At 41.5% G+C, this 27725-nt stretch overlaps 1 protein-coding gene across 1 annotated transcript in view; it reads left to right on the forward strand.

Annotated features, from left to right (window-relative positions):
* Positions 1-27725, forward strand: part of ANO2 (anoctamin 2) — a 541215-nt gene that overhangs the window by 485287 nt on the left and 28203 nt on the right. Inside the window, exons 21-24 of the mRNA XM_040439201.1 lie at positions 13371-13523; positions 15224-15276; positions 19295-19476; positions 26372-26477. Of these exons, the coding sequence (XP_040295135.1) occupies positions 13371-13523; positions 15224-15276; positions 19295-19476; positions 26372-26477 (494 nt within the window). The remainder of the gene's footprint in view (positions 1-13370; positions 13524-15223; positions 15277-19294; positions 19477-26371; positions 26478-27725) is intronic.

Here is a 27725-nt window from a genome sequence, read left to right on the forward strand (position 1 = left end):
AATACTAGTTAAATATTTATTACAACTGGCTATAAAAGTTATTTGGCTTTGAGTTATACTGTGTAAATTTGACCTGCATACAAGTTATGATATGCATGGTTGCAATTTTGTAGGTCAATTTCATGAATCTCTTGATTGTCTATTCTTTGCTCTTCTTGTCTCAATGAGATTTTTATCCATAGACTGATAACCTAAATTTCCAAAATGGGGCATTATCAAGAGATATCTGGGTTGTTTTCTACTTTTATGAATATTTAGTAGTTTTAGTAGAAATTTGCGAACATTCTGAATTTTCTATATTTCTGAATAACTTTGACCTAAATCTACATCAGATTCTTATACAAGTCTTAAATGTAAATAAGTATAATCAAATAAAAATTTCACATGTTTATTAGTAGTAAAAGTATGTGAACATTTGCTTTCAGTATCTGGTGTAACCCCCTTATACAGCAATAATTGCTACTAAATATTTCAGGTAATTGTTGATTAGTCCTACATATCAGCTTGAAGGAATTCCAGCACATTCCTCCATACAACACAACTTCAACTCTGTTATGTTGGCTGATTTCCATAACTTAACATTTCTTTAATCATTCTTTGGTAGAATGACTTGTAGACTTAGAGTCCTTGACTTCCTCTATGACCCACCTTCTCTTGAGATTCAGCTCACAAACAGATGGACAGACAGAATTTATTGTTCCATCAATTATGGAAAACCATTATAGCCTAGATTCAGCATAGCAGGCCCAAACCATGATACAAATACCATCATATTTCACAGATGCGATGAGGTTTTTATGCTGGAATGAAGTTTTTTTTTCTCCAAACACCCTTATTTAAACCAGAAATATCGATTTTGCTGTCTTCTCTCCACAAAACATTCTTCCAATAACCTTCTGGCTTGCCCAGGTGCCCAAATTGCAAACGGGCAGCAATGTTTTTTTTTTGGGGAGCAGCAGCTTTCTCCTTGCTATCCTACCATGCACACCATTATTGTTCAGTAAACAGATGGTAAACTTATTAACATTAGCTAATGTGAGAAAGGCTTTAAGTTAAGTCTTTTGTGACCTTGTGGACTATTGGACTATTACACACCTTGCTCTTGGCATGATTTTTGTTGGTCAACCACTCCTGGGGAGGGTAATAATGGTCCTAAGTTTTCTCTTTTTGTACACAATCTGTCAGACTGTGAATTAGTGGAGTCCAAACTGTTTAGAGATGGTTTTCTAACCTTTTCCAACATCAAGAGCATCAACTTTTCTTCTGAGGTCCTCAGAAATCTCCTTTCTTTGTGTCATGTTACACTTACACATACAAGTGTTGTCAAGATCAGACTTTGATAAATCTGTGTTCTTTAAATGCAAGGAAGGAATTCAAACACCTCAGAGGGACACTTAAAACTTGTGGGTATCCAGATTGGGCCTTTGTCAAAATAGAAGGAAGGAGAAGAAAGAGCACCAAGACTACCAGTGAGGGCGAGAAGCATGACAGACACTATAATATGGTTATCCCATGGGTGTCTGAGAAACTCAAAAGGATTTTTAATAAACATCACATCCCTGTCTGCTTTAAACCCAGCAACACACTGAGGCAACAACTGGTTCACCCAAAAGACCCAACGCCCAAACACAAGGTGGACAACATTGTGTACGCAGTCCAGTGCAATGAGGAATGCTCAGAACTGTATATCGGCGAAACAAAACAACAACTACATCAGCGTATGGCTCAGCATAGAAGAGCCAAAACCTCTGGTCAAGATTCAGCCGTGTACTTACATCTAAAAGAAACAGGTCACACCTTTGAAGACAGTCAAGTGCGTGTTTTGGATAAGGAGGCCGATTGGTACAAACAAGTTGTGAAGGAGGCCATCTACGTAAAAATGGAGAAGCCAAGCTTGAATAGAGGCGGGGCGGTTAGACATCTATTGTCTGCCACATACAATCCTGTCTTGACATCTTTTTCTGGGAGGTCATTATCACCTACTGACTCCAATTAGGATAATGGAATCAACACCTTTGACCCCATGCTGGGTATAATGACCTCTGACCCCATGCTGGGTATAATTACCAGATGTTGATTCATTTACATATTTATTCCCAGAGAATTCTTGTACAGTCACTCAGAATTGAAATTTATGTAGAAATATAGAGAATTCTGAAAGGTTCACAAACTTTCAAGCACAACTGTAGCTCTCAACAACCCAGGCTCATAGTGCAACTCAAAACAAAAAGACAAAGGGGGAGATTTATTATTCCCTTTAAACCTGAAAAGTGACGTTCAAAAAATTGCTGGTGAGTCTTTTTAACTGTGACTTTTTAAAAAAAATCGTTGCATCTTCCCTTTTTTGCTGTCCTCTGCACTTTTCTAAAAAAGGGTTTGGCAAGGGCAGTGAAGAAGGTGTGGCCAGCAACAGCGACAAAGTTATTTTCATTTATGCCAGTTTTAAGTGACCCCCTAAATCTTTAAACAACATGCATATTTACATTCACCTACTCCATTCAGAGCTGTAAGCACCTCTGCTCTAGGCATATTGCAATTGAATTCCTGGACTCTTTTGTGACAGGAATTCAAAAGACTCAGCTACCCTTTCCAGAACCGAATAGCTGAGGTGTTTACAGGGTGAGTCACTATGCAAGGACATATCATATGACGCATAGGGGTTCCTTGGTCCAGTGCCCGGGGGCAGGGAGCTGATGAAGGCCAGGTCATCTCCACACACTTTTTGTTTTGTTTTAAGATGCACAGATACTATTCCTGCTGGTAACTAGTATCTGTATATATAATATAGGAGTATAATAGTCGCAACAGTCGCAAAATATGTTAGAAAAAGAAAATCTACAATAGCTGAATGAATTGCACAGGTGTCATTTACATAGTACTTTGACCCCTTTTTATCTAGAAAGATTTTTTTGTCATTTAAAAAGGGAATACAACTGTTTTCCCATGGAAATTTTCTTGGTCATAAGACTTTGTGCAGTTTGTAGAGTGACAAAATGGAAAGTCTTACGTAAAAAAGACTGTACAGTCAGCACTTAAAGGGAAAGACAACATAAAGGGAAAGATATAATCGGGTGACATACAGAGGGGGTCACATGTAACCCTAGGCATAGTAGAAAGCAATGTGAAAAGGTATTATGGATTATTTCCAAAGGGGCGGTAAGGTAGTTGTGCAGCAAAGGCATAATTTAAAAATCTATTTCCCAATTCAAAATTTGTAACAAGGACCTGCATTACATTGTCCCGTGTATAACACCTGTGTCTTCTTATAAGCGCCATTTGCGTTCCCTCAGATACCAATACTTGTGACTGCTACCTTCACACATCCTATACTACGCCCCCTAGTGTAAATGTTAACAACACTGACAGCACAGGGCTAGAGTTAAAAGAAGCCCAAAAAAGCAATTTCTCTATAGGTTTTGCCATTTTAGAGTCTCCATCTTAAAGAGGACCTTTCACCTTGAAAAACATTGTGAACTAAGTATGCTGCCATGGAGAGCGGCGCCCGGGGATCTCACTGCACTTACTATTACCCCTGGGCGCCGCTCCGTTCTCCCGTTATCCCCTCCGGTATCTTTACTCCCTAAGTTATAGTAGGCGGAGTCTGCCCTTGTCCTGTGGGCGTCTCCTTCTCCTAGGCTGTAGCGCTGGCCAATCGCAGCGCACAGCTCACAGCCTGGGAGAAAAAAAAATCCCAGGCTGTGAGCTGTGCGCTGCGATTGGCCAGCGCTGCAGCCTAGGAGGGGGAGACGCCCACAGGACAAGGGCAGACACCACCTACTATAACTTAGTGAGAGAAGATACCGGAGGACATAACGGGAGAACAGAGCGGCGCCCAGGGATAATAGTAAGTGCAGTGAGATCCCTGGGCGTCGGTCTCCATGGCAGCATACTTAGTTCACAATGTTTTTCAAGGTGAAAGGTCCTCTTTAAGCCCCATCGGCAAGTTTGTTTATAAGAGTTTTCTTATCAGAACAACCTGTTTCCTTAACGCTAATAAGTCCATAACTTGGAACAGCCAAGTGAACAACCTTAAGAAAGAAAGGATTTAGTGTCCAATTATTTCAGTGGGCACTGTTTATATCAGTCTGCAAAAAAAGGGGGTTAGTCAGCACCTCCCAGTGCGCAGGTGCACGCTGCCATGGCAAAGACCTAGAGGAAAAAAAGAGACAATGCAGCAGCATTCTGCAAATCAGACAAAGTACAACAATGCTTACAAAAATTATGGTGCTAATACTACACTTATTTATAAAAGCGAGATGCTTGGACAATGCATTTTGTACAAAACCATCTAAGCCCGTCTGCCGAACGTCAAGGCGATCTCTGTTAGATGGGTCCTAACACTAAATACTACCTGTTATGCGCCATAATGACCGCCATAAAATTCAGGGAGTGTTGGACCCACATGCATGTTGGATCCACTCTGCCTTTTTCCATTTTTTGTGCCAAAATGGCCTCCATTACAAGGAATGCAGGTACCAACATGCATGCTGAGCCCACTCTATACTCTTCCTGGTGCCAGACAGCTTCCAATGAATGTAGTGAGAGCAGGCTACATCTTTATACTGAAAGTAATTAAAATCAGCCTATGGGGCAGACAGGCTAATCAGGAGTGCACGACTCGCTGGAGTGCCACATCTCCAGCATTGTAAATCTTCAAAAAAAGGGGGTTAGTCAGCACCTACCAGTGCGCAGGTGCACGCTGCCATGGCAAAGACCTAGAGGAAAAAAAGAGACAATGCAGCAGCACTCTGCAAATCAGACAAAGTACAACAATGATTACAAAAATTATGGTGCTAATACTACGCTTTCTTATAAAAACGAGATGCTTGGACAATGCATTTTGTACAAAACCATCTAAGCCCGTCTGACGAACGTCAAGGCGATCTCTGTTAGACGGGTCCTAACACTAAATACTACCTGTTATGCACCATAATGACCGCCATAAAATTCAGGGAGTGTTGGACCCACATGCATGTTGAATCCACTCTGCCTTTTTCCATTTTTTGTGCCAAAATGGCCTCCATTACAAGGGATGCAGGTACCAACATGCATGCTGAGCCCACTCTATACCCTTCCTGGTGCCAGACAGCTTCCAATGAATGTAGTGAGAGCAGGCTACAGCTTTATACTGAAAGTAATTAAAATCAGCCTATGCATGTGGGTCCAACATTCCCTGAATTTTATTGCGGTCATTATGCCGCATAACAGGTAGTATTTAGTGTTAGGACCCGTCTAACAGAGATCGCCTTGATGTTCGGCAGACGGGCTTAGATGGTTTTGTACAAAATGTATTGTCCAAGCATCTCGCTTTTATAAATAAGCGTAGTATTAGCACCATCATTTTTGTAAGCATTGTTGTGTTTTGTCTGATTTGCAGAATGCTGCTGCACTGTTGATATCAGGTCATCATCAATGGGTTTTCATTGAGCTCATGATGGTACACAGGATGGCTGTGGTATTATTCAACCACTGTTATGCAATGCTTGGATATTATATGCCTGCTGAATGGAACTACAGGGAGTGCAGAATTATTAGGCAAATTAGTATTTTGACCACATCATCCTCTTTATGCATGTTGTCTTACTCCAAGCTGTATAGGCTCGAAAGCCTACTACCAATTAAGCATATTAGGTGATGTGCATCTCTGTAATGAGAAGGGGTGTGGTCTAATGACATCAACACCCTATATCAGGTGTGCATAATTATTAGGCAACTTCCTTTCCTTTGGCAAAATGGGTCAAAAGAAGGACTTGACAGGCTCAGAAAAGTCAAAAATAGTGAGATATCTTGCAGAGGGATGCAGCACTCTTAAAATTGCAAAGCTTCTGAAGCGTGATCATCGAACAATCAAGCGTTTCATTCAAAATAGTCAACAGGGTCGCAAGAAGCGTGTGGAAAAACCAAGGGGCAAAATAACTGCCCATGAACTGAGAAAAGTCAAGCGTGCAGCTGCCAAGATGCCACTTGCAACCAGTTTGGCCATATTTCAGAGCTGCAACATCACTGGAGTGCCCAAAAGCACAAGGTGTGCAATACTCAGAGACATGGCCAAGGTAAGAAAGGCTGAAAGACGACCACCACTGAACAAGACACACAAGCTGAAACGTCAAGACTGGGCCAAGAAATATCTCAAGACTGATTTTTCTAAGGTTTTATGGACTGATGAAATGAGAGTGAGTCTTGATGGGCCAGATGGATGGGCCCGTGGCTGGATTGGTAAAGGGCAGAGAGCTCCATTCCGACTCAGACGCCAGCAAGGTGGAGGTGGAGTACTGGTTTGGGCTGGTATCATCAAAGATGAGCTTGTGGGGCCTTTTCGGGTTGAGGATGGAGTCAAGCTCAACTCCCAGTCCTACTGCCAGTTTCTGGAAGACACCTTCTTCAAGCAGTGGTACAGGAAGAAGTCTGCATCCTTCAAGAAAAACATGATTTTCATGCAGGACAATGCTCCATCACACGCGTCCAAGTACTCCACAGCGTGGCTGGCAAGAAAGGGTATAAAAGAAGAAAATCTAATGACATGGCCTCCTTGTTCACCTGATCTGAACCCCATTGAGAACCTGTGGTCCATCATCAAATGTGAGATTTACAAGGAGGGAAAACAGTACACCTCTCTGAACAGTGTCTGGGAGGCTGTGGTTGCTGCTGCACGCAATGTTGATGGTGAACAGATCAAAACACTGACATAATCCATGGATGGCAGGCTTTTGAGTGTCCTTGCAAAGAAAGGTGGCTATATTAGTCACTAATTTGTTTTTGTTTTGTTTTTGAATGTCAGAAATGTATATTTGTGAATGTTGAGATGTTATATTGGTTTCACTGGTAAAAATAAATAATTGAAATGGGTATATATTTGTTTTTTGTTAAGTTGCCTAATAATTATGCACAGTAATAGTCACCTGCACACACAGATATCCCCCTAAAATAGCTAAAACTAAAAACAAACTAAAAACTACTTCCAAAAATATTCAGCTTTGATATTAATGAGTTTTTTGGGTTCATTGAGAACATGGTTGTTGTTCAATAATAAAATTAATCCTCAAAAATACAACTTGCCTAATAATTCTGCACTCCCTGTATAATCTTAGCACAGTGTGGCAAAAGCATTGCTTTCTCTCTTTCCCAAAAATGTGATGCTAAACCACAGTGAGCCACAACCAACAAGTTGTGGTGCCACAGTTGTGCTGTTATAAAGTTAAACAATATCCTGCACATGTAACAATGCATTACCACAAGATTGTCTAAAAGTATAACAGAATATAAATGAGTTAGTTCTATAAATCCAGGTTAAGGGCACTTTTAGGAGCAGAAGAAGGAAAATAATAGAAGTGCCAGATTCAGCACATAACTGATAAGAACAGAGCCTTACAGATCCCATGGGATCCGTTAGGTTGGAATGTTTTTAGCGGAGAAAAAAATCCTGCATGCAGGGCTTTTCTCTCTGCTAGGGTTGAGTGAATCAAAGTATCCGAAGTGGACTTCAATCCGAATTTCAGGAAAAAATTTTTTCCCTGAATTGGTGGTACAAAAAAAAATCATACTCACCTCACCCATTTGAGCTCGAAGAGGCTGCTGCAGCCAGTGTGATGATGTCTTTAATCAAGATGGCTTCTAATTACTGTGAGACCTCAGCACACGTCTTGTCAAGCGACTTTTGTGGGTGCACAAGATGGCTGCGGTGACCTCTTCACACTCAAATGGATAAGGTGAGTATTATTATATATTTTTTTCCAACGGATTAACCCCTGATGCCGCGATCAGCAATGAATGCGGCATTTGAGGGGATCAATAACGGGGGAGGTGTAATCGCCGTTCCCCGTCATTGCGCCCGCTACTTACAAAGAAATGCAATGTAATTCGTCAGGAAGCAAATTTCTTTGTGAAATTCTTTGTGAAATTCAGCGAAGCAGCCGAATTGAATTTTTCTAAACTTCGCTCATCACTACTACCACTATTTTTGACAAACTCTGTAATGGAAGTCCAAAACGGAGCCTTCAGCGCAGATGTGAACGTAGCCTTACCCTGTTAAGCAACACACTGTAGCTCCAAATGGGTGCCACTCATACAACATAAGTTTGGATGCGGCATGCCATTGCATGCGCAAACATTGCTGCGGAGCCCATGCCAAACAGTGCACATGTAGCAGCAAATTGGGAACAGTAGAACATCCAGATAACAGTGTTGTTGTTATTGCTTGTTGATGTTTGAACTTTTATTAAACCTTTTGACTAAACGTTCGGCACAAGATTCCAGCTGAATTGAAGACGACCAAGTCATTATGACAAACAAATAATCGTGACTCACCGGAGCATACAATATCTAAAACCTTAAACCATAACTCAGTGTTGGCAGTTGCAGAATACAGAACTCATTCTTAAAACCCACCTGCCTTTGTTCTGTTGAGACTGTGAACTTGTCAACTGCTGCCCCTAGCACAATGAATCAATGCCAACATCCTGCGCTCTCAAACTCAGCCTTAATAAGTGCATGAAACAATCCCATAGGACGCCTTCAATTCTCCCTGTGTGTATATGTATGTGCATAGCAAGATGCCAGATTAGGAAAACACTGTTGTGAACCCAAAGTTAAGATAAGTGGTTTGCATAACACTCGCAAGTGCACTGCCTTATGTAGAAAATTCCTCAGTGTCTGCCAGGCAAAACTCTTGGTGCCACACTACATTTGATCTCATATGTCCAGACCTTTGTGCCAAAATGATTTACTGATGCTCGCTGGGAGGTCATGCCAAGAGTTCTTTGTTTTTTTGTTTTTCAGGATTCATATTGTTTGTATAATTCTTTCTCACAATGACGTTCTTTTTTTAATTGAATGCAAGTCTGTAAGGCATAAAAAAGTGCTTCAGGATACACTCTACATTACACAGCCAGACTGCTGTTGTAGGGGGTGGAGTTGCACTCCAGATTGCATAACCAGACTACTGTTATAGGGGGCGCTCCAGACTGCATAACCAGACTGCTGTTATAGGGGGCACTCCAGACTATACAACCAGACTGCTGTTATAGGGGCTCTCCAGACTACATAGCCAGACTGCTGTTATAGGGGGCACTCCAGACTGCATAACCAAACTGCTGTTATAGGGGGCACTCCAGACTGCATAACCAGACTACTGTTATAGGGGGCACTCCAGACTGCATAACCAGACTGCTGTTATAGGGGGCACTCCAGACTGCATAACCAGACTACTGTTATAGGGGGCGCTCCAGACTATACAACCAGACTGCTGTTATAGGGGGCACTCCAGACTGCATAACCAGACTGCTGTTATAGGGGGCACTCCAGACTGCATAACCAGACTGCTGTTATAGGGGGCACTCCAGACTGCATAACCAGACTGCTGTTATAGGGGGCACTCCAGACTATACAACCAGACTGCTGTTATAGGGGGCACGCCAGACTACAAATGCAGACTGCTGTTATAGGGAGTGGACCAAAGTATGGTTATAGTGGCACTCCAGACTACACAGCCAGACTGCTGTTATAGGGGGCACTCCAGACTACACAGCCAGACTGCTGTTATAGGGGCTCTCCAGACTACACAGCCAGACTGCTGTTATAGGGGGCACTCCAGACTACACAGCCAGACTGCTGTTATAGGGGGTACTCCAGACTACACAGGCAGACAGCAGTTATAGGGGTCACTCCAGACTGCATAACCAGACTACTGTTATAGGGGGCACTCCAGACTGCATAACCAGACTGCTGTTATAGGGGGCACTCCAGACTGCATAACCAGACTACTGTTATAGGGGGCGCTCCAGACTATACAACCAGACTGCTGTTATAGGGGGCACTCCAGACTATACAACCAGACTGCTGTTATAGGGGGCACGCCAGACTACAAATGCAGACTGCTGTTATAGGGAGTGGACCAAAGTATGGTTATAGTGGCACTCCAGACTACACAGCCAGACTGCTGTTATAGGGGCTCTCCAGACTACACAGCCAGACTGCTGTTATAGGGGGTACTCCAGACTACACAGTCAGACAGCAGTTATAGGGGTCACTCCAGACTGCATAACCAGACTGCTGTTATAGGGGGCACTCCAGACTGCATAACCAGACTGCTGTTATAGGGGGCACTCCAGACTATACAACCAGACTGCTGTTATAGGGGGCACGCCAGACTACAAATGCAGACTGCTGTTATAGGGAGTGGACCAAAGTATGGTTATAGTGGCACTCCAGACTACACAGCCAGACTGCTGTTATAGGGGGCACTCCAGACTACACAGCCAGACTGCTGTTATAGGGGCTCTCCAGACTACACAGCCAGACTGCTGTTATAGGGGGCACTCCAGACTACACAGCCAGACTGCTGTTATAGGGGGTACTCCAGACTACACAGGCAGACAGCAGTTATAGGGGTCACTCCAGACTGCATAACCAGACTACTGTTATAGGGGGCACTCCAGACTGCATAACCAGACTGCTGTTATAGGGGGCACTCCAGACTGCATAACCAGACTACTGTTATAGGGGGCGCTCCAGACTATACAACCAGACTGCTGTTATAGGGGGCACTCCAGACTGCATAACCAGACTGCTGTTATAGGGGGCACTCCAGACTGCATAACCAGACTGCTGTTATAGGGGGCACTCCAGACTGCATAACCAGACTGCTGTTATAGGGGGCACTCCAGACTATACAACCAGACTGCTGTTATAGGGGGCACGCCAGACTACAAATGCAGACTGCTGTTATAGGGAGTGGACCAAAGTATGGTTATAGTGGCACTCCAGACTACACAGCCAGACTGCTGTTATAGGGGCTCTCCAGACTACACAGCCAGACTGCTGTTATAGGGGGTACTCCAGACTACACAGTCAGACAGCAGTTATAGGGGTCACTCCAGACTACACAGCCAGACTGCTGTTATAGGGGTCACTCCAGACTACACAGAAAGACTGCTGTTATAGGGGGCACTCCAGACTACACAGCCAGACTGCTGTTATAGGGGGCACTCCAGACTACACAGCCAGACTGCTGTTATAGGGGGCACTCCAGACTACACAGCCAGACTGCTGTTATAGGGGGTACTCCAGACTACACAGCCAGACTTCTGTTATAGGGGCACTCCAGACTACACAGCCAGACTGCTGTTATAGGGGCTCTCCAGACTACATAGCCAGACTGCTGTTATAGGGGGCGCTCAAGACTACACAGCCAGACTGGTGTTGTAGGGGTAGCTTCAGACTACACAGCCAGACTGCTGTTGTAGGGGTAGCTTCAGACTACACAGCCTGCTGGTATAGAGAGTGCTCTACACTACATAGCCAGACTGCTGTTATAGAGGCAACTACAACCTCCACAGCCAGAGTGCTGTTATAGGGGGCGCTCCAGGCTATACAGCCAGACTGGTGTTATAGGGGTCGCTCAAGACTATACAGCCAGACTGCTGTTATAGGGGTCGCTCAAGACTATACAACCAGACTTCTGTTATAGGGGTCGCTCCAGACTACACAGCCAGACTGCTGTTATATGGGGCACTCCAGACTATACAGCCAGACTGTTGTTATATGGGGCGCTCCAGACTACACATCCAGACTGCTGTCATAGGGGACACTCCAGACTACACAGCCAGACTGCTTTTATAGGGGTTGCTCCAGAATATACAGCCAGACTGCTGTTATAGGGGTCACTCCAGGCTATACAATCAGACTGCTGTTATAGGGGACACTCTAGACTATACAACCAGACTGCTGTTATAGGGGACACTCCAGACTACACAGCCAGACTGCTTTTATAGGGGTCGCTCCAGAATATACAGTTGCAATAAAAAGTATGTGAACCCTTTGGAATGATATGGATTTCTACACAAATTGGTCATAAAATGTGATCTGATCTTCATCTAAGTCACATCAATAGACAATCACAGTCTGCTTAAACTAATAACACACAAAGAATTCAATGTTACCATGTTTTTATTGAAGACACCATGTAAACATTCACAGTGCAGGTGGAAAAAGTATGTGAACCCCTAGACTAATGACATCTCCAAGAGCTAATTGGAGTGAGGTGTCAGCCAACTGGAGTCCAATCAATGAGATGAGATTGGAGGTGTTGGTTACAGCTGCCCTGCCCTATAAAAAACACACACCAGTTCTGGGTTTGCTTTTCACAAAAAGCATTGCCTGATGTGAATGATGCCTCGCACAAAAGAGCTCTCAGAAGACCTACGATTAAGAATTGTTGAGTTGCATAAAGCTGGAAAGGGTTATAAAAGCCTTGCTGTTCATCAGTCCACGGTAAGACAAATTGTCTATAAATGGAGAAAGTTCAGCACTGCTGCTACTCTCCCTAGGAGTGGCCGTCCTGTAAAGATGACTGCAAGAGCACAGCGCAGACTGCTCAATGAGGTGAAGAAGAATCCTAGAGTGTCAGCTAAAGACTTACAAAAGTCTCTGGCATATGCTAAGATCCCTGTTAGCGAATCTACGATATGTAAAACACTAAACAAGAATGGATTTCATGGGAGGACACCACAGAGGAAGCCACTGCTGTCCAAAAAAAACATTGCTGCACGTTTACAGTTTGCACAAGAGCACCTGGATGTTCCACAGCAGTACTGGCAAAATATTCTGTGGACAGATGAAACCAAAGTTGAGTTGTTTGGAAGAAACACACAACACTATGTGTGGAGAAAAAGAGGCACAGTACACCAACATCAAAACCTCATCCAAACTGTGAAGTATGGTGGTGGGGGCATCATGGTTTGGGTCTGCTTTGCGTCAGGGCCTGGACGGATTCCTATCATCGAAGGAAAAATGAATTCCCAAGTTTATCAAGACATTTTGCAGGAGAACTTAAGGCCATCTGTCCACCAGCTGAAGCTCAACAGAAGATGGGTGTTGCAACAGGACAACGACCCAAAGCATAGAAGTAAATCAACAACAGAATGGCTTAAACAGAAGAAAATACACCTTCTGGAGTGGCCCAGTCAGAGTCCTGACCTCAACCCGTTTGAGATGCTGTGGCATGACCTCAAGAAAGCGATTGACACCAGACATCTCAAGAATATTGCTGAACTGGAACAGTTCTGTAAAGAGGTATGGTCAAGAATTACTCCTGACCGTTGTGCACGTTTGATCTGCAACTATAGGAAACGTTTGGTTGAAGTTATTGCTGCCAAAGGAGGTTCAACCAGTTATTAAATCTAAGGGTTCACATACTTTTTCCACCTGCACTGTGAATGTTTACATAATGTGCAAGGTGTTTTTTGCCTTGTTGGTAATGGCATTATATAATTTAACTGATATGAGATTTTTTGAACTAGTGCTTCTGAATGTATTAAACTGCTTACATGCTCCGATCATTTACATTTTCTCTCTCTCTTTTTTGTTCCTTTTAGTTATCCAGTTTGGATTTGTCACTCTGTTTGTGGCCTCCTTTCCTTTGGCTCCTCTATTTGCACTGCTCAACAACATTATTGAAGTAAGACTTGATGCAAAAAAGTTTGTGGCAGAGTTAAGAAGACCGGATGCCGTCCGATCTAAGGATATAGGTATACTGATTGTGTTAATATGGTTTAATTGCTGTATAATGAAATGCTATACAGTTTTCCAACCTTATTTCTGCATTCATTTCTTACAATTCTCAAGTTCTCTGCTTGATGTCACTCAAGGGATAAAATAAAATTTGTCCTATCCATGTGATGGACACACAGGTGCACAACCTGTATGTCCTGATAATTGTCCTGTAACAAGACGTGGGAAATCACACCAAATAGCAATAGCTCCAAACACAGATTAGTAAGTGCTGTGCATATTCGAAAGAACTCTAACACCCCAAAACCGATACACAGCAACAATTGATATAAAATGGATATTTTATTGATCACATCATAAATAAAATAAATAAATACATAAAAAAATGGCGGCATACATATGCAGGAAAGAAATGAACCACAATGGTACATCATACGTCAAAAGTCCAGACCTCCAAAAGTGTGGTACTGATGTGGAAAAGTCCATACCCACAATAAGACATACATCAAATATAACTGGTCAAGAAGTGACCATAATATATAATAAGCTCCAGTATAATAAGCACATTATACACTGCACTTATCCAGGGTTGATGGCCACCACTACAGCACAGATACAAGGTGGCCAGGACGGGAGCTACTATACTGCAAATGCATGCCTATCCACTCTCCCATGGTCCCAGCCACCAGAAAAGCTGGGTCTATCACATGCCTAGGGCAGAATTGTATCCAGAAGGAAGCAATGAAGGTTGCCTGTCCTGTTCCCTTGTCTCTTATTCCCTTTTCTCTCATTCCGTCTAGTTTCCGTTTTGCAGAAGTCCTCTCCTGCAATACGGAAACCAGACTAATCCGTTATGCGGCCCATAGACTTCTATTATGACGGAATGCAAAGCGGAATGCCTCTTCTTCTGCCTCTGTCTCTTCTTCTCTTTCTTTTTTTCTTCATTTTTCCTTTATTTATTTTACTTTTCCTTCTTCTTCTCTATCCCCTTTATCTCTTTCCTCTTTTATCTTTTTTAATATTTTAAATTTTTCTCCTTTCTGGCTATAATACGTTGTTTTTATCTGTTCATGAAATCATACAGTTTTTTTTTTATAAAGAACTATTTTATGGGTCATTAAAGTTAAATGATTCCTGTCCAAAGATAACATATGGGTCTCGAGTGACTTTGATGTAAACTATAAGCTAGTAATGCTATCCAACATGATGACATGACAGATGGGTAAAGTAACAAAAAAAGACAGATAAAAATATCAACAATATATATCAAACATGATTATATTCCCGTGAATGGTATGGAGCAGTAATATGGCATCCGGAGAACTGTGTAGGGCCCCTGTCCCTTTATATGCCTCCAATTCTTCGTTCACCTTTAGACACATTTGGTTGGCTTATAATACTTCACATCAAGATTTTAAGCCTTTCCCCTTTCACGCTGTCACATCTCCCAGTTATGCAAGGTGCAAAACATGCCTACAACACATAATAAATGAGGTGCACGTAAAACATGTAAAGCCAGTTTTTGGCACAAATTAAGCCAGAATCACTAAATCTCCCCCATTGTCACTCTGTACAGCCCCCATGCACAAAGCTCTGGCACTGTACTTTTCATGTTCAGCCATTTTGTATTTTGACTACTATATTACATATAAGTGTTTAAAAGGGAAGGATGCTTGATTTGACTGGAATAATATTATATTCCTCATTCTTTTTTCAGGAATATGGTACAACATTTTAAGTGGAATTGGCAAATTTTCGGTCATTATCAATGTAAGTGGTTTCTTACAGTTTTTTTCTATTTTATTGATCCTTTTAGTTTGGTTAATTTATTCTTGTGTTTGTCACACCTTGAATGTAATTTTAGTCTCTAATTACCCGATTTTTAGACAATTGTACATAATAGGCGTGAATTCTGTATTTAACATGATGCATACTTATTGTTATATTAATATTAAGTCATGCATATTAATATTGGATTATTGGCAGCATAATTGTAGTGAATGAACAGTCACAAAAGTGTAACTACAACTATTTTTTTTTAGCTTCAAAATTTTCTGATGATTAAAGGATTGCTGAATTCAGTCCTTTAAAACTTATACAGTGTGACAGTTGCACTTGGTATTGCAGCCCTGACTGATTCACTTGAATGGGACTGATCTGCAAATAGGCTATGTGACCAATGAACTTAACGGCACTGGCCTAGAAAGAGGCTCTGGCGCTCACCAGAGTGCCACAGCTTCTTCAAGGAACTGATTGCTGGGAGTTCTGGGAGTGAGTCAGAATCCCTCCAAAGAGATATTGATGACCTATCCTTAGGATAAGCCGTCAATATAAAAACTCAGAGAAAACTACTCTAAATTATGTCTACGAAATCAATATTGGCGAAATTTGTCTCTTTTCAATCTCCACCAGAGGGACATTAGGAGTTCACCTGTTCATATATAGTGAACACAATAGCAAAATGGATGCGGCTAGACATTTTGCTCCCCTAGTGGTGGCTGCAGGCAGCCAGAATTTTATCATTTACACAATGGGGAGAATATATTAAGATTGGTGTTTTATACATCAGTCTTAGCTACTTTCACACTAGCGTTCGGGGCTACGCTTGTGAGTTCCGTTTAAAGGCTCTCACAAGCGGCCCCGAACGCATCCGTCCAGCCCTAATGCATTCTGAGTGGATGCGGATCCGCTGAGAATGCATCAGTCTGCCAGCGTTCAGCCTCCGCTCCGCTCAGCAGGCGGACACCTGAACGCAGCTTGCAGCGTTCGGGTGTCCGCCTGGCCGTGCGGAAGCAAACGGATCCGTCCAGACTTACAATTAGAAGTGTTTTATAGTAAGATGCGCCAAATTTATTACATCTTACATCTCTACATAGATTTGTGCTAGAATTTACTCCAGTTTCTGGCATAAATTATAGTTAATCTTTATGGAATATCTTGACCATCCCACTATTTGCAAAAGCGATGGAAGCTGTACATAATGGAAAAGAGGCGCTAATGTTTGTGTCAACCTATAGTGTGCCAACAATGGCAACATGTTAACACAAGAAAACTTGCATGATTCACATAATAAATGTACGGTATTTCAAATAAATACGACAGGCTGTTCTGGCAGAGGAGTTGTCTGGATCGGTCTAGCTGGATACTGCCATTCACCACCAGGACCCATTGAATATAATGGGAACCAGTCCAGCCACTCATCAGAATGTATGCTGGGGTTAGGCCAGACAAAAACTGTTACATGCAGCAATATTTGTCTGACCGAATACTGGCATAAATGCTTGGAAGCAGCAGGGTTCCCATCAGATCCAATTGTAGGCTATGGAGTCTGCCAGGCACGCTACACTATCCAGCTAGGACAAACCCGTAGACCTCTGGCAGGCTTGTTCCACTGCTAGAACAGCCTGCCAGATTGATCTGCTGCCTATATGAAGAAAGCCTTAAAGGGGTTGTCTCACTTCAGCAAATGGCATTATCATGTAGACAAAGTTAATACAAGGCAATTACTAATGTATTGTGATAGTCCATATTGCCTCCTTTGCTGGCTGGATTATTTTTCCATCAAATTATACTCTGCTAATATCCAGGGGTTATGACCACCCGGTAGTCCAACAGTGGTGGCCGTGCTTGCACACTGTAGGAAAAAGCACTGGCCTATACCAGAAGTTGCCAAATTTTCCTTAATTGTGCAAGCACAGCCACCGCTGCTGGATTGCAGGGTGGTCGTAACCATCGAAAAAAATCAGTGTATAATTTGATGGAAAAATGAATCAAGCCAGCAAAGGAGGTAATATAGACAATCACTATACATTAGTAAGTGCCTTGTATTAACTTTGTCAACATGATAAATGCCATTTTGTTGAAGTGAGATAACCCCTTTAAAATTTTTATTTTTTTTATTTTTACCTAAAGGAAGATAAACTATAAATATAATAAAAAGAATATTATACTTACAACCTTGAGCCACCTCTGGTCCAGCACCACAGCTCCATCCTCCGAGCCGGTCTTTGTTTTCCTGGCTGTTATAGTGACGTTCCCGTATACTATGTGACAGCTCCAGCAAATCCTTGGTATCAGTAGTCAGTGATCAGTGATTGGCTGCAGAGGTCATGTTGTGGTATATGGCAATATCATCTGTGCAGCCAAAACAATACATCACACCTGATGAGGTGGGGAGTAGTGTAGTGGCGCACAGGACCAGATGGGGCTCAGGAACGGTACGTGAAGCTTTCTTTTTTATTTTTCGGATAGCTTCCCTTCCTTTACAATAAATTAATTGGACAACCCCTTTAAAGGCATTGAATGTAATAGAGGGGATTCCCCCCATCTGTTAACCAGAGTAGTGAACCATTCCAATGAGTGACTCTCTCATCGGAGGACCCAATGTGATCTCATGTGATCAAATCATTTTCAAAAGACCTGTTATTGTATAAAAAAAATATTGTAATTGAAATAGTTTTCTCCATGCCAGATGCAGAACAGAGTTAGCAATGGTCTGCCAGTTGTATGTTGGAGTATAATTACACAGTATTTCTCTATGTTAATGCAGATAACAATATACAGTCCTGATCAAAAGTTTAAGACCACTTGAAAAATTGCAAAAAATCTTATTTTACATTGTTGGATCTTAACAAGGTTCCAAGTAGAGCTTCAACATGCAACAAGAAGAAATGAGAGTGAGACAAAACATTTTTTGAGCATTCAATTAATTGAAAATAACGATTAAACTGAAACAGGCTGTTTTTCAGCTGATCCAAATTTTAGGACCACATGCCTTTAAAAGGCCAAATCTGTGCAAAGATGTGGATTCATTGTCATTTTCTGTCAGTAGTCACACGTTGTGATGGCAAAGGCAAAAAAACTCTCCCTTTTTGAATGTGGTCGGGTTGTTGAACTGCATAAGCAGGGTCTCTCACAGCACGCCATCACTGCTGAGGTGGGACGCACTAAGACAGTCATTTGGAATTTCTTAAATGATCCTGAGGGTTATGGAACAAAAAAGTCAAGTGGAAGACCCAAAACAATTTCACCAGCACTGAGCCGGAGGATCCAATTGGCTGTCCGTCAAGACACTGGACAATCCTCGACCCAAATTAAGGCCCTTACTGGTGCTGACTGCAGCCCCATAACCATCAGACGGCATCAGAGACTGAAGGGCTTCAAAAACAAAAAACGTCTTCAATGACCTCGTCTCCTTGAATGCCACAGAACTGCTCGTTTGGACTTTGCAAGAGAGCACCAAACATGGGACATTCAAAGGTGGAAGAAAGCTTTATTCTCTGATGAGAAAAAATGTAACCTTGATGGTCCTGATGGTTTCCAACATTACTGGCATGACAAGCAGATCCCACCTGAGATGTTTTCTACGCGCCACAGTGGAGGGGGCGCCATAATGGTCTGGGGTGCTTTTTCCTTCAGTGGAACAATGGAGCTTCAGGAAGTGCAGGGGCGTCAAACGGAGGTGTGGTCCTAAACTTTTGATCAGCTGAAAAACAGCCTGTTTCAGTTTATTTGTGGTTTTCATTAAATTGAATGCTCAAAAAATGTTTTGTCTCACTCTCATTTCTTCTTGTTGCATGTTGAAGCTCTACTTGGAACCTTGTTAAGATCCAGCCATGCTAAATATGATTTTTTGCCATTTTTCAAGTGGTCTTAAACTTTTGATCAGGACTGTATTAATACATATAATGGAAGCCTTTTTCCATATTAGTGTTTAGTGCATACAGTATTTGATGGCCTTTACATGGATGAGTAATTGTCTTCATTTTAGTAATTTCTTTGTTCCCAGGCATTTGTCATATCTGTCACATCAGACTTCATCCCACGCCTTGTTTATCAGTATATGTACAGTCAAAATGGAACCATGCATGGCTTTATCAATCATACCCTCTCATATTTCAATGTCAGTCACCTGAAACCAGGGACCCAACCTGAAAACTCACAGTTTGTACAAGATGTTGTATTCTGCAGGTAATGTTGCTCAGCAGTAAATCAGTTATGTTTCTGAAATTGATGATGGCATCTAATATTACCAGCAATACATGTTTGGGATAACTTTCGCCACTAACATTAATTAAAAGCCTATACTGCTTTTTTTCTAGTAGTCCCAATGGAAAAAGGTCTCTCAATCTGGAGGTCTCAATATATCCATGCATTATATTCAGTTCAATAAGACCTGTGCAATGCTTCATTTCTCCTTTGGGGGCACTGCATGGACATTTAACACTTGCTTTCAGTTCCGTTCTCTACACACACAGATCACAGATAATTAGTGAGGATCCCAGCAGAAGGACTGTCTGTGATCAGGTTATCAGTTTATGAATTTTAAATTAACATTTATATAAATATTGGGTCTCCAGTTTTAAAAGGAAGAGAACTTGGCTATAGCACTCAGGCAGCTTTGCAGTAATTAGAGAATGTATAGATTCTGTAGTCTTCTCATTGGAGTCCTTATTACAGAATACACATCCATACTTTTATTATCCTTTGATTTCTAATGGAGAATATGGATCCATAAAATGCATTGTTTATTCGAGGTAAAACAAATTTGAGGTTCATGTTCATGATTTTGCTCATCTTTACTTACTTAAAGGGAACCTGCCAAATTGAACATGATGTTTGAGCTGCAGGCAGCATGTTACAGAGCAGGAGGAGCTGAGCAGATTGATAGTTTTATTGGAAAAGATTCAGTATAACTTGTAATTTACTCATTTATATCTGTACTCATTCTGGGCTTTGAAGTCAAGAAGGCGGTCCTATCAGTGATAGACAGTCTTCCCTCTATGACTGTGTAGCTGTCAATCACTGATAGGACCACCCCCTTGACTTTAATACCCAGAATGAGTAGAAATTTAAATGAATAATTTAAAAATGTTACTGAATAATTTCCAACAAAACTATACATCAATCTGCTCAGCTCCTCCTGCTCTATAACATGCTGGCTGTAGGTTACATTGCATTTTCATGGTGACAGGTTCCCTTTAATATAAATAATACACTATGTAATGCCTTTGCCTAGTGCAGGGCCTGAGGGGGCAGTGCAAGACTCAAGGATTTAAAGAATGTCCTCAGACACCGCAGTGGGTATATCACTGTGTATTAATGTTTTCTAGAGTGTTTCAGGGCCGGTTCACACTCTACACTCTTTTTATGTTTAGTGTGTACATCATAGAGCCTCCTAACGTACAGTTAGTGTGTCCATAGGTATCCATTTCCAGATGGAGGCCACAATACAGTAGGGTTCTTGTGGCTTCTGTCTGGCTGATATTTATTAGTATACAGCACAAAAAAGTCTATGTTATAGCGTAATGGACTGCATTATTGTTTAACGGATGGCAATATAACCTTATGTGTGATGGATGGCACTGGTCTCTGGCCATGTTCTGGGACTCCAGTGACATCACTGTCCATGTATGAACAGTTATCACTGGAGCTCTCTGCAGTTACAAGATGGGAATGACTGTGCCATGCCCTGGGGACAACTGTGGAGATCCACCATTTAGCAGGCACACTTCCTGCAGTAGGGAGCAGACGTAAGAACAGGGACATCACCTTTTTTTTTTAGCACCACAGATCTCTTGCTGAGAACTGGGATGAGGAGGCAGCTATGGCTGTTTTTTATACTCCTAGGCTCCTGACAGGTGAATGGGCATGACAGAAGGGATGCTCCAGTATGAAACAATACACTGCTGGAGGAAGCTGGGAAGGAAGTCCTGCACATGTGCATCAGCATATCTGAGGTGGTGGGGCAGCTTCGACTAGTGTTTTGACTACAGAAACAGAAACCAGTCCGATGCTGCAGTTATTGCAATAAAATGTATTCACTAATTGAAGAAAATAGGTTTTAGAAAAAAGGGGTCAATTGCTCAGTGTTTTCTGCAGAAAGTATGCTATTAATGCAGGAGGTGCTGGCAATAAGCATATGAACTGTAGAAACTTCAGGTTTTTACAAAAAAATATGTCTATCCATTCACAGGAAAAAATTGTTTTTTGACGGATATTGTAATGCAGAACTTACCAGCAGCTGTATAAAACACAAAAACACAACTCTGAGGGACCGGTCCCACACTCTCTATGTGTCACATCAAATGGAGAACAGTGGAGACCTAACCTCCACCTACACCACTGTCCCTACCTACTTCAACGATCTGTCCTAAATGGTGGCCCCCAACTGGGCAACAGGCCTTGACCTGACTAAGAGTTCAGTACCTACTTAGGGGAGACAAAAGGGGAAGTCACACAGGCCGAGTCAAAACCAGAGAATACCGTCAGAAACAAGGAAGAAACAAATGCAGAATAATATGCCAAGCAGGGTCAAAATCAGGAGGTAACATCAGAAACAGATCCAATAGTCAGAGGCAAAGTCACTCACAGATAGAAGGTCAGAAAGGCCAGGAATATACATGAAACACAAACTAAGGGTTTGACATGAGAAGACAAAATCACAGGCAAATATGGCCAGCAGTTGACTGTTTATATATCCCACTATCAGGAAGCACATGACAGTGCTGACACTGAATGGACTGGCCTCCTTGCTCACTGATAGTCTGATCAACTCCACTGTCAGCGCTGCTGGTTGCCACAGCGATAGGGCAATGCCGGCGGTGCAGTAACAGAGCAATGATAGTGTGGCCTGGTAAGTACATGACACTATGCTTTACCTGCCTCACTCTCTATGCTTTCCCCAATAAAATGCTAAATCTGCCTAAATATATCACTATACTTTCCCTATACTCTTCCTTTTTTTCCCCTATATTGTTAGCTTGTGTCTGCAATTGCTTATTGGCAGACCTACCCAAAACACATGCTTTCAGATCGATAGCTGAACACAGAAGGGCATTTCTTCCTTCTGAGCTAAAGGACCTTACAGAATCCTACCCCCTCTTAGCCTCTTAGCCTCTGAGCCAATCAGAGCAAGCCCTCCCCCCACTCCCAGTGTTATGTGATCCTTCCTCTTCATCCTGCATCCTTTATTCCCCACCAATTTTCACATTAAAATGGGACTGGCACAGTTTTCGCAAGATTCAACTGAAACAATGTGCCAAAACTTTGGATTTGTTTGGGCAGGCAAATTTTGTGAAACTCGTAACAGATTTGATCCATTTAGACTTCCCTGGCTTCAGTGGCATTTCATCGGCCCCCAATACACCACAATAATCCACCGGTCTGTAACTTCATGGCAATGATACCACTCACAGTTTATGGTGGAATACCTAGGTGGGAGGAAATTTCATCAACTGGCTTGTTACAGCATTGACATCCTATTACAGTACCATGCTCAAATTATCTGAGCTTTTACGAATGAACTGCCATGAGTAGATGCTTGATTGTATACACTTCAATTCAACGATTAAGAGGTGTGCCCTAAAAAATCCTGTCCATATAATGTATATTCTCCACCAATACAAAATAACTGATGTGATCCTCCTTCTTCACCTTCCCTGCCCTGCTGTTCTGTCTTCAGATCTACAAAATGGGGGAAACCATTTTGAAAAATTCATCCAAAATGAATTGCAAACAATTTACTAGAATCCAAATCTTTTAAGAAATTCATAACAAGTTAGCTTTGTTTATAATCAACTCGCTCATATCTACTTAGCATTCTTCTGCCCAGATGCCAGCTGTATAGCAAATCTCCAGTACTGTTGTGGTGGTGCATTGTCTTTGTAAAATTATAACATTTTCTGTTTAGTGATGAGTGAATCAATTTATACGAATCAAATTTGTAAAAAAATCTGCCTTGTTGAGTAGTGAGGGGCTGGCCCCGCTGCATAAGAGACTCCACCCTCTCCCTTATTTGACATGGCCAGACATCTTGTCTGGCACTGTCAATAACGTGTCTATGGCATTATTCAAAGTATCAGTGCAATCACAAAGTATCTACTGTTGCTACCTGAGCAGTTCAGATGCTAACTGTTCATGCGCCACTCCACTTCCTGGTGTACCCAGAAATAAAGCGGCAAATGCACAGTTGGCATCTACACTGCTCAGGTAGCAGCAGGAAGTCCATTGCATTTGAACTTGTACTCATAAAAAAGGCACAGGGCAAGATTGACAGGGCCAGGCGAGATATCTGACCTTCTGAATCAAGGGGGAGTCTCGGGGCTAACCACTATCTGCTCAAGGAGACTGATTTTTTAATGAATTCTATTCGTATGAATCAATTTGCTCATCACTACTTCTGTTCCTATTTTCCTGTCCAAAATTAATTGCATCATATAGGAAAAGTCAGAGCCTGATTAATTTGCTTTCTTAGGTGAGTAGTGAGATAGTGAGCTCGAAGAGACTATGACTAATTTCCAGGGTTGGCTATTTTCCCTTTAACTTGCAGCTACAATAAAAAAGCAAAGAATCCCCAAACATGTATTCCTTAATCCTCTTTTATATGACTTTAAGTGACTCCAGATCGGACAGTGTGTGGTTGACAGAACTATAATTATAATTAGGTTTAAAGTGATGGGGTTTGCATAGGCTTCTATAATTAACATCAAGTTTAAATTGTTCCATGGGGTACCGCCTGTTTTCCGCAAAACACGTGACCAGTCTTCTACACCTACATTAATTAAAGTAGCAGCACAATAATACTTGGGACTCAATCCCTCCAGGATAAGGCAAATAAGACACACTATTAAAACCATCTGTTAAAAAACTATGGATCAGAGTCACCTCTTCATGTTAAGAACCTTTTATTTTGACGTTCCCCTCAATTAATATCATGCTAACAATAATTTCCTATGAACTGAAGCAGGATGTTCATTAAAGCCAGACCTATTTGTGATACTGTATAGACAAAATGAACCATTAAAAAGTTAGGCCACTTAATTTGTGTAATTGAAATCATTGAGCATGTTCCTGCCATCATTTTTAACAATAACAGTTGCCTGAAATCTCCTGTCGAAAGCCCAGAGAGTCTTACCCTGCAATGGGGCTACCATATGCATAGCAGATGAACCTTTTAGAGCCTTGCTTATAATTTCCCTACCCGAGGCTTGTTAAAAAGGTAAACCCCACCGCTCAGTATGTGTCCTACTTTTATTCTACTATTCCATAGTAGCCTATTTTCTATGTATTTACAAGGTTTTCCTCACTAAGACAATCTCTTTGCTTGTGCCCTAAGAGTGAGGATCTCAAGCAAAAGAATCCCCATCAATGCGTTAAAATAGCATAGCCATTAAAAAACAGCAGCTTGTGTTATTAGTATCATTCATGTATTACATGGTTGGTCATGAATTCCAGTGGCTGGTGCCCCAAACGTTAACAGCTAATCATAGAGGAATTCTGAACCTGGGCACAAAGCAATTAGCTAATCGCCAAGCAGACTTTAATTGTCTCATGAAGCAATCCTTTAAATCAGAACCCCAGCATCCCTTTCCCTATTCCAATTGCACACACAAAAACCCTTAAATTAAAAAAGTTAAAGGGGTTTTTCAGGACTAAAAGATTGATGGCCAATCCCAGCCCAAACCCAGAGGCCCCCATTGATCAGCAGAATGAATGGTTCTCTACATTGTTCACATTGTACAGCATTTTGGCTTCTTGGCTCATGATTATCAAGGTTTCCTGTTGGACCCCAACAATCAAACACAGATGAGCTATCCTGAGTATACACTGTCAATGTTTAAATGGAAAGAAATAAATTACAAAAAAAACTGAGGATGAATAAGCCCCTTTGGTTACATAAATCTCATTTCCCGGCCAAGAAATCCTATTCTAGACAGTCATTATCTCAGTGCTTGAGCACAACTGTCTGAGATATTTGCTAACATTTATTAGCACCTGTCATGTTTATTGAGGCAGATAATTACATTTATCTGTTACACCGACATACATGGAATGAATGACATCTAGTTTAGACAAGAACTGTCCTGCATGTCTGTCAGCTTCCGACCAAAAGCACATTTCATTTGAACCCAGGGTTCTTTGTGTTTTCTGCTTACTTCAGCCATGACATAATTTTTACATGTCTTTTTAAGATTCAGCACCCTATAATACTATTTTATAAACCACTACAGGGTGAGGCTTGTTTTACTTGACATTATGGGCCAAACACATGATATGTACATGGGATGTACATAGCAAAGTACTGTTCATAGTTTGTCAACTTTTTGCACTTTGTTTTTCTTTCTGTATTATAAAACTTTCCCAAACATTTAGAACTAAAACTGTATTATAATACGATGGTGGAGGATGAATTAAATTCTTGTTTGGACCCATGCCAATCTCTTACTCTAAAATCTCTAATTCACCTAGAGATCAAGGGTTCTCATTTCCTCTGTAGTTGTTAAAGTATAGTATTACCTATGGTCAAGGAAATAAATGGTTATCCATCCAATATATACAGGTCCATTATAGCAAGTACCACTGCTTGCTGGCTACCATCCACTATCTTTAATAGAGGGGAGTCCTTGTAGACTTCCCATGATGTCTATATAACCAAATAAAGCATATGAAAGGGGCTTCTTGCCAAGGTGTTGAAACTCCTTTAATATGTCATCTATTTGGTGTCCAATAATGAGAAAGCCCTCCTCCTGTCTTAAGCATTGATGGAGGCACTAGAGACCGAAAACATTGCATGCATCTCATTGATACATACAGTACACTGCTTATGGGAATACTTGAGCAAATATAAGGGTGATATTTTCCCTTGTTAAATGCAGCCAGAAAAATAGAATTCCTAAGTCTCCTTGGTACATCTGTATTTAATTGAAAGCAAAATTGTCATGATCAAGTGAATAATTAAAGTAAACCATTTTTCAGAACCAAATTGACATAAATCTTCAGTTTTAATTAATGAGACTCAGGATTAAATTATAATTGCATCATCTTCTGAAAAAACTAAGCTCAATTTAATGTTCTTTCCCTGTAGATATAAGGATTACCGAGAACCTCCTTGGTCTCCAAATCAATATGACTTTTCCAAACAGTACTGGACCGTTCTAGCTGTGCGCTTGGCTTTCGTCATTCTTTTTCAGGTAAATGTATTAGGAATTGCATGAATGTAAATTTTTGATGCATACAGTATATATAGTGTCATCATTTTTTGAAGTGCTGAATATAGACTTTATATGCTCATATCGATCCCTCTTTTTAGTGGGGAGTTACAATCTTCTTTCTCTAGTGAACACTCATACTATGGTCAGTAAAATAAGAGGAAACACACACTAACTTTATAGGAAACTCAACACGATTAGCATCAGTACAGTAAAAGAAATCCACAATGCCAGCAGAATGATAGGGGGCTAGCACACGAGTGCCAGAAGGGTAAGAGGAAATCCACAAAGTAAGGCCAGCAGAGTAATAGGAAACCCTAGAACCATGGCCAGCAGGTTGATGAGAAGGGCCTTGGGACATTAGAGGCAGAAAGGTAACAGGAATGCATTAGAAACAGGAGTAATGCAACCAATAGAATAATATGCAATCTATGTACTAAGGCCAGTAGGGTGATAGGAAATCTCTACACTTGAGCCAGTAGGCTAATAGGAAATGCACATATTAAAATCAGTATGGTAACAGGAAAGTCTCACACTAGAGCCAGTTGGGTTATAGGATGCTAGCACAATAGGGCCAGAAGGGTAACAGGAAATCCTCACAATAGCAACAGTAGAGCAATATGAAATAAATACACTAGGACCAGTAGGGTAATAGTTTATCTGTGTCTATAGGGTGATATTTAATTATATGAGATGACCAGTACTATAAGTGATGCATCATAGTTGAGGGCCTTGTTATATGCCTGAGTACAGAAACTTTCAGTTACTGCTCTGAATGTTGCCTACTTTTAGTTAGGAGAGTTAGGTTTTACAGTTCAAAAATACCAAACTTCAAAAAAGCTAAATTTAGCAAACTAAGAGAGGCCATAGGCGTAAATAACTGGGACAAAGTCCTCAAAAATAAAAATACCACCAAAAAATTTATATTTTTAAAAGCACCCTAAAATCAAATTGTGGTACATACCTTATAGGAATAAAGGGTTAACCGCTTTACGTCCGCCCATAGGATATAAACGTCCTATGGGTGGACGTCTATTTCTGAAAGCACGTTTTAAAACGTCTTTTCAGAAATAGCAGCTGCACGCTAAGCTGTGCGCTTCCTATTCCGGCCCGGCGGTCATGTGACCACCGTGACCGGAGTGTGCAGGAGCTGTGTGAGGTCTCTCAGAGACCTCGATCAGCCCTGCTCTGAGGCTGTACAGCGCTGGATTGCTGCTGTACAGCCTCTCT

Source organism: Bufo bufo, chromosome 1 (assembly GCF_905171765.1).
Source record: "Bufo bufo chromosome 1, aBufBuf1.1, whole genome shotgun sequence".
Lineage (NCBI taxonomy): Eukaryota > Metazoa > Chordata > Amphibia > Anura > Bufonidae > Bufo > Bufo bufo.